Source organism: Schistocerca gregaria, chromosome 8 (assembly GCF_023897955.1).
Source record: "Schistocerca gregaria isolate iqSchGreg1 chromosome 8, iqSchGreg1.2, whole genome shotgun sequence".
NCBI lineage: Eukaryota > Metazoa > Arthropoda > Insecta > Orthoptera > Acrididae > Schistocerca > Schistocerca gregaria.
Window position 1 is genome coordinate 411650910 of NC_064927.1, and position 15876 is coordinate 411666785.

At 46.9% G+C, this 15876-nt stretch overlaps 1 protein-coding gene across 1 annotated transcript in view; it reads right to left on the minus strand.

Annotated features, from left to right (window-relative positions):
- The window catches only part of LOC126285222 (protein O-mannosyl-transferase TMTC2-like), a 534787-nt gene that overhangs the window by 331684 nt on the left and 187227 nt on the right, over window positions 1–15876 (minus strand). Inside the window, exon 3 of the mRNA XM_049984523.1 lies at window positions 111–1676. Coding sequence (XP_049840480.1) covers window positions 111–1676 — 1566 coding nt within the window. The remainder of the gene's footprint in view (window positions 1–110; window positions 1677–15876) is intronic.

Below are 15876 nucleotides of genomic sequence, written 5' to 3' on the forward strand. Positions count from 1 at the left end.
CACGCAAAACACTATAGGTCTGAAGACATTGGGCGTACCCCAGTTCACAAGGCTGGGACGAAATATTGAAGCAAAAGAGAACAGTCACAGAGTAAAATCTCAGGAATTACCTTTGTGTGATAGAGTCAGCACTGTGGTCCACACGGAAGCGTTTCCGTTTCTTCGCCCTCCGTGAACTCCTTTTCAGCAATGTCGCTGTCCTGTCTGCTATTGAAGCTCCTTCCTTGAAGTTCTCTCCAGCTGCGCAGCTCGTCACCGTGTTGTTGTTGTTGTTCAAGAAGTGTTGCCGGTGAGTTCCACCGACCGTTGCGCCGTTTGGACAGAGAATTGGTTTGAGAAGTTTGTCAGAGAGGAAGGCACTGCTAAGACCGTTGAGGCTGCACACTTCGGACATAGCGGTTTTGGGTTCACAAGGAGACTCATTGGCTGTCTGTGTGGTACGTTCATACGTCGTCGAAACTGCACTGGATCTACAGGACCACTGAAACAGCTTTCTGACGTAGTACTTAAAATACCAGTGTAGAGAAATTGTGTGGCAGTTTGTATGAGAGTTCTGAACAGGTGTCGCGTGCAGGGTACAACTCGTAACATGTCCATTTGTAATGTGGTTGCGCCAGTGGGGAGCGTCGGTTTGGAGAGTGTGTGCGCTGAAGGGTTGGTCAGTGTCTGGTTGCAGGTTATCAACAACGTTCTTCTCTAGGGTGTAGCGGGAAGTGGTTGCCATAGCAAACGGATGGGGTCGGTGTGGAGTGTCTTGATATGTGAGAGTGTCGAGTCCTTTATGGCAGCGGTCGTTACCTTGGAGGGTATACTTGCTAAAGTGTCGGTCAGTGTCCGTTTCCAACCTGTCGAGCACGTTCTCGTCCAGAGTACAGCTGGTTACGTGACCATTGCCTACGTTGTAAGGACAGTGGGTAGCCTCTCGATATGTGCTGTTGAATTCGTCACCTAGTGGGGAATGTGTGCTGAAGTTTTGGTAAGCAGCTGGTTCGAGGCTGTCCAGAATGTTGTTGTTTTCTTCTTCAGTGATAGGTTCAACAATGTGGTTATAGTTGTAGCTGGCCGACTGAGTAGGGTTACAACTATTTTTGGTGTCCTGTGAGGGTGAATGCCGGTTGTGGGTACTTTTGGCGTCCCGTGTCGCCGGACCCCAGCCCGGGTGGTAGAGGGAGGCGAGGAACCGCCGGACCGTCAGGCACCAGACGGGCGGGGTCGGGGTAGGGGTGGGTGTGGCAGACCGACGGCGGTGGGCGGCGGCGTTGCCGCACCGGCGGCAGCGGGGGCGGTCGCGCAGGTCGACGTGGCGCAGGTAGCAGAGCAGCGCGAGCAGCGCGCAGGCGGCGGCGGCGACGTCGGCGCGGCCCACCAGGCCGGCCACGGCCTCGCAGTGCACGGGGTGCAGCGCGAAGGCGGCGCCCGCGACGCCCGCCGCCGCCCCCAGGCGGCGCGCCAGCCGCACCAGCAGCGCGGCGCAGAGCGCGTGGCCGGCCACGTTGGCCGCGTGCCAGCCGCCGCCCAGCAGGTGGTTGGCGCGGAAGCTCAGCGTCACCAGCGGCCGCCACGAGCCGTGCGAGCCGGAGTGGCTCAGCGGCGTCCCCCAGAAGTCCGCCGACAGCAGCCGCCGCAGCGACGGCGTCGCGTTGCCCACCACGTCCGGGTTGGTCAGGATGGCGCGCCTGCGGGCGACACACCATACGCTGCTAATAGGCTGGCCGAAAGATGAGACGCAGGCGCGTGAGGTGACGCAGGGGGCCTCACGCCAAATTCCTCACGGCAGCGTCAGTCACGGCGACAATCATCGCAAGTTGGATCGCAGTTCCAATACGCAGTTTGCTGAGGAACTTTGGCTCTGGCAGAGATGCCGACTACTTCTGCTATGTTAATAGATATAAGTTCAGAAACCGATTCCGATTCTGAGTTTGAGTTGGAAACGGTATGTTACATCGCTTTGATGAAACAAAAAGCAGAAAAAAGTGTGTACATGAAAAGAAGGCTAAGTCATGGGGAATTCGCTTTAACTAAGGAATTTGATGATGAAAAATTCACGAACTATTTTAGATTAAACCGTGATGAATTCCAAGAAGTACACGGTCTCATCAAGAATGAAATTGACAGACAGGAAGCAACGCTACAAGGCCGATTGGAACCAAGGAGATACTAGCTGTGTTTTTAAGGTAAGATATTATGATTAACATATATCTCTATATATAAAAATGTTCTGTTGGTTTGTGTGTAGCCACTAACCTCCGAAAACTCTTGACCGATTGCTTTGAAATTTTGACACAACGTTGCATTCTAATACAGGATGGCTTCCAGGTACCTATTTCTTTAAATTATGATATATAACCTATATACATGTAATTTTTGACGATTTTTCGTAACAATGTTTCCCCGTTATAAAATGTATACTCGGACGACAGTTTCGATTCTATATTGATATATACGCTAGTAAGGAATGATATTGTAAGGAACCTAGGCATCTTTTTTGATAAACATTTAACCAGGACAGAGCACATCACGAAAATTTGCTACAGAGTTTTAACAGTGTCAATGTAGAATGTTAACAACGAATTACAATGCAACTTACCATTTCGTATGTCCGCTTCCTTGGTCACTTCCACCCACTTCTTAGCTTTTAGCTTCGTTTTCAAGTAACCTTTATGGCTTGTATCATACAGAACTTTGCGAACACATGCGGCTTCAGTTAGCTTTTCCTCCATTTCGAACTACCAACAGCCAGAACCACCGTGAGCCTCGCACTAAACTGCGTACAGGAGACTGCGGTCCACTGGGTCACCAAGCGCAGGAACTGCGTCACGTCACGCTGAGCTCTAACGTGCGCAGGACCATTCAGTTCTGTGGTTCGCAAAAACTCACCGTGAGTCACCCTGCGTCACCTCACGGACCTGCGTCTCATCTTGCGGCCCGCCTAAACTGAGTTCAGGAGACTGCGGTCAGCAGGGTCACCAAGCACAGGAACTGCGTCACGTCACGCTGCGCTCTAACGTGCGCAGGACCATTCAGTTGTGTGGTTCGCAAAAACTCACCGTGAGTCACCCTGCGTCACCTCACGGACCTGCGTCTCATCTTGCGGCCCGTCTAAACTGAGTTCAGGAGACTTCGGTCAGCAGGGTCACCAAGCACAGGAACTGCGTCACGTCACCCTGCGCTCTAACGTGCGCAGGACCATTCAGTTGTGTGGTTCGCAAAAACTCACCGTGAGTCACCCTGCGTCACCTCACGGACCTGCGTCTCATCTTGCGGCCCGCCTAAACTGCGTTCAGGAGACTGCGGTCAGCAGGGTCACCAAGCACAGGAACTGCGTCACGTCACGCTGAGCTCTAACGTGCGCAGGATCATTCAGTTGTGTGGTTCGCAAAAACTCACCGTGAGTCACCCTGCGTCACCTCACGGACCTGCGTCTCATCTTGCGGCCCGCCTAAACTGCGTTCAGGAGACTGCGGTCAGCAGGGTCACCAAGCACAGGAACTGCGTCACGTCACGCTGCGCTCTAACGTGCGCAGGACCATTCAGTTGTGTGGTTCGCAAAAACTCACCGTGAGTCACCCTGCGTCACCTCACGGACCTGCGTCTCATCTTGCGGCCCGCCTAAACTGCGTTCAGGAGACTGCGGTCAGCAGGGTCACCCCGCACAGGAACTGCGTCACGTCACGCTGAGCTCTAACGTGCGCAGGATCATTCAGTTGTGTGGTTCGCAAAAACTCACCGTGAGTCACCCTGCGTCACCTCACGGACCTGCGTCTCATCTTGCGGCCCGCCTAAACTGCGTTCAGGAGACTGCGGTCAGCAGGGTCACCCCGCACAGGAACTGCGTCACGTCACGCTGCGCTCTAACGTGCGCAGGACCATTCAGTTGTGTGGTTCGCAAAAACTCACCGTGAGTCACCCTGCGTCACCTCACGGACCTGCGTCTCATCTTGCGGCCCGCCTAAACTGAGTTCAGGAGACTGTGGTCAGCAGGGTCACCAAGCACAGGAACTGCGTCACGTCACGCTGCGCTCTAACGTGCGCAGGACCATTCAGTTGTGTGGTTCGCAAAAACTCACCGTGAGTCACCCTGCGTCACCTCACGGACCTGCGTCTCATCTTGCGGCCCGCCTAAACTGAGTTCAGGAGACTGCGGTCAGCAGGGTCACCAAGCACAGGAACTGCGTCACGTCACGCTGCGCTCTAACGTGCGCAGGACCATTCAGTTGTGTGGTTCGCAAAAACTCACCGTGAGTCACCCTGCGTCACCTCACGGACTTGCGTCTCATCTTGCGGCCAGCCGTTCCTGCGAGGCTCACGGTTGTTCTGGCTATTGGTAGTTCGAAATGGAGCAAAAGCTAATTGAAGCCGTACGTGTTCGCAAAGTCCTGTATGATACAAGCCATGAAGATTACATGAAAACGAAGCTGAAAGCTGAGAAGTAGGAGGAAGTGTCCAAGGAAACGGACATAAAAATGGCTCTGAGCACTATGCGACTTAACTTCTGAGGTCATCAGTCACGTAGAACTTAGAACTAATTAATCCTGACTAACCTAAGGACACCACACACATCCATGCCCGAGGCAGGAATTGAAACTGCGACCGTAGCGGTCGCGTGGTTCCAGACTGAAGCGCCTAGGACAGCACGGCCAGTCCGGCCGGCGAAACGGACATACGAAATGGTAAGTTGCACTGTAATTCGTTGTTAACATTCTACATTCACATTGTTAAAACTCTATAGTAAGAATTCGTGATGTGCTCTGTCTTGGTTAAATGTTTATCAAAAAAGATGCCTAGGTTCCTTGCATTATCATTCCTTACTAGCGTGTAGCCCTTCATATCTACCAGTGAAAACGGAATAGTTGGATTTAACCACGTCTTTGATATCAATATAGAATCGAAACTATCGTCCGAGTACAATTCTGATATATATATATATATATATATATATATATATATATATATATATATATATATATATATATATACAAATTTTATAATGGGGAAACATTGTTACGAAAAATCGTGAAAAATTACATGTATATAGATTATATATAATATATTAAAGAAATAGGTACCTGGTACCTAAAAACCGTCATGTATTAGAATGCAACCTTGTGTCAAAATTTCAAAGCAATCGGTCAAGAGCTTTCGGAGGTTAGTGGCTACACACAAACAAACAGAACATTTTTATATATAGAGATACATGTTAATCATAATAGCTTACCTGAAAAACACAGCTAGTTTCTCCTTGGTTCCAATCGGCCTTGTAGCGTTGCATCCCTGTCTGTCAATTTCAATCTTGATGAGACCATGCACTTCTTGGAATCGATCACGGTGTAACCTAAAATAGTTCGTGAATTTTTCATCATCAAATTCCTTAGTTAAAGCGAATTCCCCATGACTTAGTCTTCTTTTAATGTACGTTCTTTTGTTTTATCAAAGCGATGTAACACACCGTTTCGAACTCAAACTCAGAATCGGAATCCGATTCTGAATTTATATCTATTAAAATAGCAGAAGTAGTCGCCATCTCTGCCAGAGCCAAAGTTCCTGAGCAAACTGCGTATTCAAACTACGACACAACTTGCGATGATTGTCGCCGTGACTGGCTACAGGTTTTCACGCCGAAGCTTGCACGAGGAGGACCATATGGCGTGAGTCACACTGTTGTTGTTGTTGTCTTCAGTCCTGAGACTGGTTTGATGCAGCTCTCCATGCTACTCTATCCTGTGCAAGCTGCTTCATCTCCCAGTACCTACTGCAACCTACATCCTTCTGAATCTGCTTAGTGTACTCATCTCTTGGTCTCCCTCTACGATTTTTACCCTCCACGCTGCCCTCCAATGCTAAATTTGTGATCCCTTGATGCCTCAAAACATGTCCTACCAACCGATCCCTTCTTCTAGTCAAGTTGTGCCACAAATTTCTCTTCTCCCCAATCCTAGTCAATACCTCCTCATTAGTTACGTGATCTATCCACCTTATCTTCAGTATTCTTCTGTAGCACCACATTTCGAAAGCTTCTATTCTCTTCTTGTCCAAACTAGTTATCGTCCATGTTTCACTTCCATACATGGCTACACTCCAAACAAATACTTTCAGAAACGACTTCCTGATACATAAATCTATATTCGATGTTAACAAATTTCTCTTCTTCAGAAACGCTTTCCTTGCCATTGCCAGTCTACATTTTATATCCTCTCTACTTCGACCATCATCAGTTATTTTACTTCCTAAATAGCAAAACTCCTTTACTACTTTAAGTCTCTCATTTCCTAATCTAATTCCTCAGCATCACCCGATTTAATTCCACTACATTCCATTATCCTTGTTTTGCTTTTGTTAATGTTCATCTTATATCCTCCTTTCAAGACAGTGTCCATTCCGTTCAATTGCTCTTCCAAGTCCTTTGCCGTCTCTGATAGAATTACAATGTCATCGGCGAACCTCAAAGTTTTTACTTCGTCTCCATGAATTTTAATACCTACTCCAAATTTTTCTTTTGTTTCCTTTATTGCTTGCTCAATATACAGATTGAATAACATCCGGGAGAGGCTACAACCCTGTCTCACTCCCTTCCCAACCACTGCTTCCCTTTCATGCCCCTCGACTCTTATGACGGCCATCTGGTTTCTGTACAAATTATAAATAGCCTTTCGCTCCCTGTATTTTACCCCTGCCACCTTTAGAATTTGAAAAAGAGTATTCCAGTCAACATTGTCAAAAGCTTTCTCTAAGTCTACAAATGCTAGAAACGTAGGTTTGCCTTTTCTTAATCTTTCTTCTAAGATAAGTCGTAAGGTCAGTATTGCCTCACGTGTTCCAACATTTCGACGGAATCCAAACTGATCCTCCCCGAGGTCTGCATCTACCAGTTTTTCCATTCGTCTGTAAAGAATTCGCGTTAGTATTTTGCAGCCGTGGCTTATTAAACTGATAGTTCGGTAATTTTCACATCTGTCAGCACCTGCTTTCTTTGGGATTGGAATTATTATATTCTTCTTGAAGTCTGAGGGTATTTCGCCTGTCTCATACATCTTGCTCACCAGCTGGTAGAGTTTTGACAGGACTGGTTGTCCCAAGGCCGTCAGTAGTTCTAATGGAATGTTGTCTACACCGGGGGCCTTGTTTCGACTCAGGTCTTTCAGTGCTCTGTCAAACTCTTCACGCAGTATCGTATCTCCCATTTCGTCTTCATCTACATCGTCTTCCATTTCCATAATTTCCATAATATTGTCCTCAAGTACATCGCCCTTGTACAAACCTTCTATATACTCCTTCCACCTTTCTGCCTTCCCTTCTTTGCTTAGAACTGGGCTGCCATCTGAGCTCTTGATATTCATACACGTGGTTCTCTTCTCTCCAAAGGTCTCTTTAATTTTCCTGTAGGCAGTATCTATCTTACCCCTAGTGAGATAAGCTTCTACATCCTTACATTTGTCCTCTAGCCATACCTGCTTAGCCGTTTTGCACTTTCTGTCGATCTCGTTTTTGAGACGTTTGTATTCCTTTTTGCCTGCTTCATTTACTGCGTTTTTATATTTTCTCCTTTCATCAATTAAATTCAATATTTCTTCTGTTACCCAAGGATTTCTAGCAGCCCTCGTCTTTGTACCTACTTTATCCTCTGCTGCCTTCACTACTACATCCTTCAGAGCTACCCATTCATTTCTTCATCATCTGCAGAGCTAGTTGGCATATAAACTTGTACTACTGTAGTTGGTGTGGGCTTCGTATCTATCTTGGCCACAATAATGCGTTCACTATGCTGTTTGTAGTAGCTTACCTGCATTCCTATTTTCCTATTCATTATTAAACCTACTCCTGCATTACCCATATTTGATTTTGTGTTTATAACCCTGTGTTCACCTGACCAGAAGTCTTGTTCCTCCTGCCACCGAACTTCACTAATTCCCACTATATCTAACTTTAACCTATCCATTTCCCTTTTTAAATTTTCTAACCTACCTGCCCGATTAAGGGATCTGACATTCCACGCTCCGATCTGTAGAACGCCAGTTTTCTTTCTCCTGATAACGACATCCTCCTGAGTAGTCCCCGCCCGGAGATCCGAATGGGGGACTATTTTACCTCCGGAATATTTTACCCAAGAGGATGCCATCATCATTTAATCATACAGTAAAGCTGCATGTCCTCGGGAAAAATTACGGCTGTAGTTTCCCCTTGCTTTCAGCCGTTAGCAGTACCAGCACAGCAAGGCCGTTTTGGTTAATGTTGCAAGGCCAGATCAGTCAATCATCCAGACTGTTGCCCCTGCAACTACTGAAAAGGCTGCTGCCCCTCTTCAGGAACCACACGTTTGTCTGGCCTCTCAACAGATACCCCTCCGTTGTGGTTGCACCTACGGTACGGCCATCTGTATCGCTGAGGCACGCAAGCCTCCCCACCAACGGCAAGGTCCATGGTTCATGGGGGGGGGGGGGGGGGTGAGTCACACTAGGGCTACTGTATATATAGCTAGAAGTGGGCAAATTTCATTATTATCAATTAACAGAAACCGTATTTTCACAGACAGACATTAGCAGAAACAGAATCCTAATGGTCATCATGACTATCCAACAACAAATGAAATTTAAACAGCACTCATAGAACTCTGGGTCTCATCGCTGCCTGGTTCAGCAGTTTTATCCAGCAGAGTGTGGAAGTCTCGGAAACATGCTTCGTGCAGAGATCTGCCTATCCAAAACATGGTGCTGCTTTCTACACTCCTGGAAAAGGAAAAAAGAACACATTGACACCGGTGTGTCAGACCCACCATACTTGCTCCGGACACTGCTAGAGGGCTGTACAAGCAATGATCACACACACGGCACAGCGGACACACCAGGAACCGCGGTGTTGGCCGTCGAAGGGCGCTAGCTGCGCAGGATTTGTGCACCGCCGCCGTCAGTGTCAGCCAGTTTGCCGTGGCATACGGAGCTCCATCGCAGTCTTTAACACTGGTAGCATGCCGCGACAGCGTGGACGTGAACCGTATGTGCAGTTGACGGACTTTGAGCGAGGGCGTATAGTGGGCATGCGGGAGGCCGGGTGGACGTACCACCGAATTGCTCAACACGTGGGGCGTGAGGTCTCCACAGTACATCGATGTTGTCGCCAGTGGTCGGCGGAAGGTGCACGTGCCCGTCGAGCTGGGACCGGACCGCAGCGACGCACGGATGCACGCCAAGACCGTAGGATCCTACGCAGTGCCGTAGGGGACTGCACCGCCACTTCCCAGCAAATTAGGGACACTGTTGCTCCTGGGGTATCGGCGAGGACCATTCGCAACCGTCTCCATGAAGCTGGGCTACGGTCCCGCACACCGTTAGGCCGTCTTCCGGTCACGCCCCAACATCGTGCAGCCCGCCTCCAGTGGTGTCGCGACAGGCGTGAATGGAGGGACGAATGGAGACGTGTCGTCTTCAGCGATGAGAGTCGCTTTTGCCTTGGTGCCAATGATGGTCGTATGCGTGTTTGTCGCCGTGCAGGTGAGCGCCTCAATCAGGACTGCATACGACCGAGGCACACAGGGCCAACACCCGGCATCATGGTGTGGGGAGCGATCTCCTACACTGGCCGTACACCTCTGGTGATCGTCGAGGGGACAATGAATAGTGCACGGTGCATCCAAACCATCATCGAACCCATCGTTTTACCATTCCTAGACCGGCAAGGGAACTTGCTGTTCCAACAGGACAATGCACGTCCACATGTTTCCCGTGCTACGCAACGTGCTCTAGAAGGTGTAAGTCAACTACCCTGGCCAGCAAGATCTCCGGATCTGTCCCCCATTGAGCATGTTTGGGACTGGATGAAGCGTCGTCTCACGCGGTCTGCACGTCCAGCACGAACGCTGGTCCAACTGAGGCGCCAGGTGGAAATGGCATGGCAAGCCGTTCCACAGGACTACATCCAGCATCTCTACGCTCGTCTCCATGGGAGAATAGCAGCCTGCATTGCTGCGAAAGGTGGATATACACTGTACTAGTGCCGACATTGTGCATGCTCTGTTGCCTGTGTCTATCAGCCTGTGGTTCTATCAGTGTGATCACGTGATGTATCTGACCCCAGGAATGTGTCAATAAAGTTTCCCCTTCCTGGGACAATGAATTCATGGTGTTCTTATTTCAATTTCCAGGAGTGTATAAGATTTTCCATGTTCCTTAGCCGTCGGCACAAGGACCGTGCATCCGGACGTTGAGCGTTGGGCGTTCCGAGTTTCTGACGTCATAGCGTGGAAATATCTGGCATGTCAGATATTCTGAGCGTGCGTCTGACAAGGGGAAGGCCTCAGACACGGCCAACCGATTCGGCTCAGATTTGGCAGGTCGCTTGTGTACAAATTAAAACGAAGGAATCTAAGATATTTTGGGTCAACACCCCAGCGTTTTTGAGAAAATCTCCCCTAAAGGTTATGACGAGCGATCGATTCAAAGTTGGCGGGATCGATAGATAATTGTAAATAGAGCATTTTTCATCACCTTGTATGGGGTCCGAAGATGCTTACTTTTCCAGAAATCGAGGTAAGAAACTTTTACAACTGCCGCTTCTGTACCACATGGTCAACGTTTTTCGCCGACAGCACCGATAGCGCAACGGCCAAGGTAACTGGCTGCGAATCTCGAAGAAATGTAGTGGATGTTATTTTTTTGTTTTGTATTTTTCCATATCTCAATTGATAGGGATAGGAGGGTTAATAAGGTGAGTAAATCAGCAAGGAATGATAATAAGGTAGGCAAATAAGTTACTCAAACCTCTTGGAATAGTAAACAACTAAAATGTTACTCCAGGTCACTTTACAATGACTCTTCCAGTCACTGTTACGTGTCCTCACTTTTCTTCGAACAACTAGATGGATAGTACTTTTCACATAAACATTCGAAACAAATATACTCACGGCACCAAGAGCTTCTAATGAATGCAGTCTTCCGGCCGCTACACTGTTCCTTCCCTATGATATGACGAAGAGGCAACAGGGACAACATAACTCTCCACGCTTGCATTCTATCCCGTGCCTCGCTGTAAACAAGCGTCGCACGGTTGGCTATCTGTGATCCCTCGTGAGGAAGTCGCAGCACTTTTACTCGGAGATGTTTTCATGTGACAAGGCTTAAAAGTTTAATACTTTACTATCTCACGGCGTTTGGGAAATTAGTTTGCCTACCTTATTATTATCATTCGTTATTAATTTACTTCCTTGCTAACCCTCCTATCCCTCCAGGGACCCCACAATAGTGAATGTATCTTGACGTTCGTTCAATTTAGTGTGCAATACATTGGTACTGCACAATTTCCGTCAATTTGTGGCGACACGTAGAGAAATTCAATTCACTCCGAACGAATTTTCGCAAAGAAATGCAAAACAGCAAATGAGAAAAGATAAGGAAGTCGGCCGGAACATTTTTATGAAAATGGCGTGTGCTACTTTGAAGAACTGAAGTTCCTAACTGTTGGTATACGCCATATCAATCTGAAATCGTGGTTTCATGACAACAAGAAGAAACGTTTACATCACTTGCAGCACTTCTCAGAATTGGCAAACAGAATCAGGTCAGCTATCCAGTGGGCACACATATTTAGTGTTCTTGCAACTGTTTTCACATTACACATATTCCTTTGTAAAAGTAGTTGCAGTAGACAGATTGACGAAAAAACAGCACATGAATGCTATAAAGTACACAGTTCGCTTGCTGAATTTGTAATTAGTAGTTATGGTTTACGAATGTATACTCCAATGAAACAGTATCTGATCCATCGACATGTTCACCGAAAGCTTCTCGGACTTGTTTCAAAAATGGTTCAAATGGCTCTGAGCACTATGGGACTCAACTTCTGAGGCCATTGGTCCCGTAGAACGTAGAACTAGTTAAACCTAACTAATCTAAGGACATCACACACATGATGCCCGAGGCAGGATTCGAAGCTGCGACCGTAGCGGTCTCGCGGATCCAGACTGCAGCGCCTAGAACCGCACGGCGACTTGTTTCACCAGTGTTAGCTTATGTTCCGCAAGGCAGGCAACACTTGCTAGTTTGACACTGTCGAGCGCCAACATGTTCGCTGTGTAGGCGTAGTTGTAACTGACGTGCTCCGGGCAAAAATATTGCGCAGCAACATTCTGCCGATCTTGGACTCGCACTTTCGCGCAATATACTGACACAGTATTTTATTGTGCATAATATTCAGCGTGTGAGGGCCGCTTTACAGTACAAGGGAGCGTTGCCATTACTAAACTCCGAGAACTGGGATTCCAGAACAGCCTGACACGAAGTTGTGGCTTCATTCTCGTACTTTGCGCAAGGGCATTTCTGATGATAGATATCTTGCCTTCACTAAAACATATTTAATTTCCAAATGCCAACATCGGAGCAGGCTGTGAAACATTTGTGATGATTCTCATCGCGGTCTAGCACTGTGGTATCTACGGGCGTGCGGCCTGCAGAAGGGACACGGCGGCAAAAGGCGTAAACTTAGCGGAAAGAAAACACGCGACTTACTGTACTTACATTTAATGATAGTATATTTGACGGATCAGACTATGCCGTAACAAGTTTATACATAGCCACCTGCAGCTCCCGCGTGAAGCACCTGGCTGTTACAACCGGTTCGTATCATCATAATGTCGACAAGAGAGGTTGCAGCTAGCTCACAGTTACTAGAATGCTTGACAGGTAATTATATACTTACAGTTGCAGCTTGACAAGGCTGGGACAACTGGTCGACGTGACCACACGCTAGGAACCAACCAGAAATTTTCGTCAAGTAATTTAAGGAAATCACGGAAAACCTAAATGAGGATGGGCAAGTGGAGATTAGATCGTCCATGCCCCAGAAGACAAGGCCAGTCTAATTTGAAACAGCGCAACCTCATTCCGTTTATCCGTAGTGTACAGTGCAGCTCTGCAAGGGAATTGTTTACTAATGTGAAAAGCTAGTGCTACACTGTCCATTCGTTTCCCGTTATCTGTCACTGCACAGAATTTACGCTCCTAAGGAGCATGGCGACGATGTTTGAATTCCATTTAGTGTATCGCTACTTTCCATTTACTTGCCTGAAAATTGATACAGTGGCCTTCCATCATAATTGTAGCATGGAAATCAGAAAAGCAAATATTCCAGAATTCGAAACCAGAACAGTTGTTAGCATGAGTGACATAAAAGTAAATATCTTAAGTGTTGCGAAACAACTCAAATCACTTAAGAAAGGCGTCTTCCGGTCCAGATGGTATACCAATCAGGTTCCTCTCAGAGTATGCAGACACAATAGTGGCTTTCTTAGCAATCGTATACAACCGCTGACTTGACGAAAGGTGTGTTCCTAAAGACTGGAAAGTAGCACAGATAACACCAATATTCAAGAAAGGAAACAGGAGGAACCTGTTGAATTACAGACCCATATCACTGACCTCAGTTTGCAGTAGGGTTTTGGAGTATATACCGTACTCGAACATTATGATTCACCTTAAAGAAAATAACTAATTGATACATAACCAACACGGATTCAGAAAATATCGTTGTTGTGCAACACAGCTAGCTCTTTATTCCCCTGAAGTAATGAGTGCTGTCGACAAGGGATCTCAGATCGATTCCATATCCCTAGATTTCCAGAAGGCTTTTGATACCGTTCCTCACAAGCGACTGTTAATCAGATTGCGTGCATGTGGACTATCGTGTCAGTTGTGTGACTGGATTCGTGGTTTACTCTCAGACAGGTCACAGTTCGTAGTGATAGATGGTAAATCATCGATCGGAACAGAAGTGATATCTGGAGTTCCTCAAGGTAGTGCCATGGGCTCTCTGCTGTTCCTGACTTACATAAATGATCTAGGTGATAATCTGAGATGCCCCCTTAGATTGTTTGCAGATGACGCTGTAATTTACCGTCTAGTAAAATCATCAGACGGCCAATTCCAGTTACAAAATGATCTAGAGAGAATTTCTGTATGGTGCGAAAAGTGGCAATTGGCACTAAACAAAGAAATGTGCGAGGTCATCCACATAGCTACTAAAAGAAATCTGAAAAATTTTTGGTATACGATAAATCACACAAATCTAAGGGCTGTTAATTCGACTAAATATCTAGGAATTACAATTACGGGCAATGTAAATTGGGAAGACCACATAGATAATATTGTGGAGAAGGCGAAGCAAAGACTGCGCTTTGTTGGTAGAACACTTAGAAGATGCGACAAACCCACTAAAGAAAAAGCCTACATTACACTTGTCCGTCCTCTGCTGGAATATTGCTGCGCGGTGTGGGATCCTTACCAGGTAGGATTGACGGAGGACATCGAAAAAGTGCGAAGAAGGCAGCTAGTTTCGTGTTATCGCGCAATATGGGTGAGAGTATCACTGATATGATACGCGAGTTGGGGTGACAGTCACTAAAACAAAGGCGGTTCTCTTTGCGGCGAGATCTATTTACGAAATTTTAATCACTTCCGAATGCGAAAATATTTTGTTGACACCCACCTACGTAGGTAGAAATGATCATCATAATAAAATGAGAGAAATCAGAGCTAGAACGGAAAGATTTAGGTGTTCTTTTTTCCCACGCACTATTCGAGAGTGGAATGGTAGAGAACTAGTATGAAAATGGTTCGATGAAGTCTCTGCCAGGCACTCAAGTGTGAATTTCAGAGTAACCATGTAGATGTAGATGTATAAGATGTTAATACCATGGGGCTCAAAAAGTAACTTACGCTTTATTATGGCAGGGCAAGTAACTTTTTTTTGAATGGCGCTGTACAGTTCACAGTGGGAGAGACGCATGAGACTATCTGTGAACACAGATATCAACTGCCTGTTAACAACAGTCGGGACTTTCTACAAGTCGTTCCGTTCTTGGACGACAGAAAATCTCTCCATGGTCACGGAGCGAATCGAGAACCGCTGTGTGAATCTCCTAATCGTTGGAAAATATTACTTTGCAGATACTCTTTCAGCTTGCCGAAAAGATGGAAACGGCATTGTGCAAGATTTGGACTGCATGGAGGATGAGCGCCGCCTACATCTGTGCGCCCTCCGTCATTTTGTTGGCACAATTTCACTACGGCTGGACACGACACTGTATTTGGCCCACATACCACCGTAGTGTACCGCAGTCCGACATGTCTAACTTAATCCTTAATGTCTCTTCGTATTAAACATTATAAAGCTTTGGCAGCGCATTTTCGAAACGAAAAAAAAGGTTAAAAACACCTGATTTCGAAAGTGTTAATGTGAAATGACATATTTTTTGCCAGCCGGGCTGGCGGAGCGGTTCTAGGCGCTACAGTCTGGAACCGCGCTGCTGCTACCGTCGCAGGTTCGAATCCTGCCTAGGCCATGGATGTGTGTAATGTCCTTAGGTTAGTTAGGCTTAAGTAGTTCTACGTTCTAGGGGACTGATGACCTCAGAAGTTAAGTCCTATAGGGCTCAGAGCCATTTGAACCATTTGAACATATTTTTTATTGTTTTTCTTCACGTGTGTTACATTATTTATCAATGTCACCTCAGCAGAGTCAAGGGATGACTACTGGCGGTCTGCTGTGAACCAGTTCTCCGCTCATTCGTGGGGCTCGGGAAACCAGGCAGATTCATGGTACAGGCTTCATCAGCCAATGGCCGGCATCACATCCAGTGTGTTGTCATAATTTCTGGCCACGGAGTGCATTTTGCACTGAGCTCAGATTTTTTTTATTTGAAGACACTCATCAGGGATATGCTGTTGGTAGCCGCGCCTCTTTAATTACCAGGAAGACCGGCCACAATATAAGTGTCATAGTGGCAGGTGCTAGGTGGCGCATGGTAGGTGGCTGATCAGTGGGATAACAAACTGTACGCCATTTGAGTGGTGGTTTGCTTGTATTCCAGCCGAAGCTATCTATTCTTATTATTAT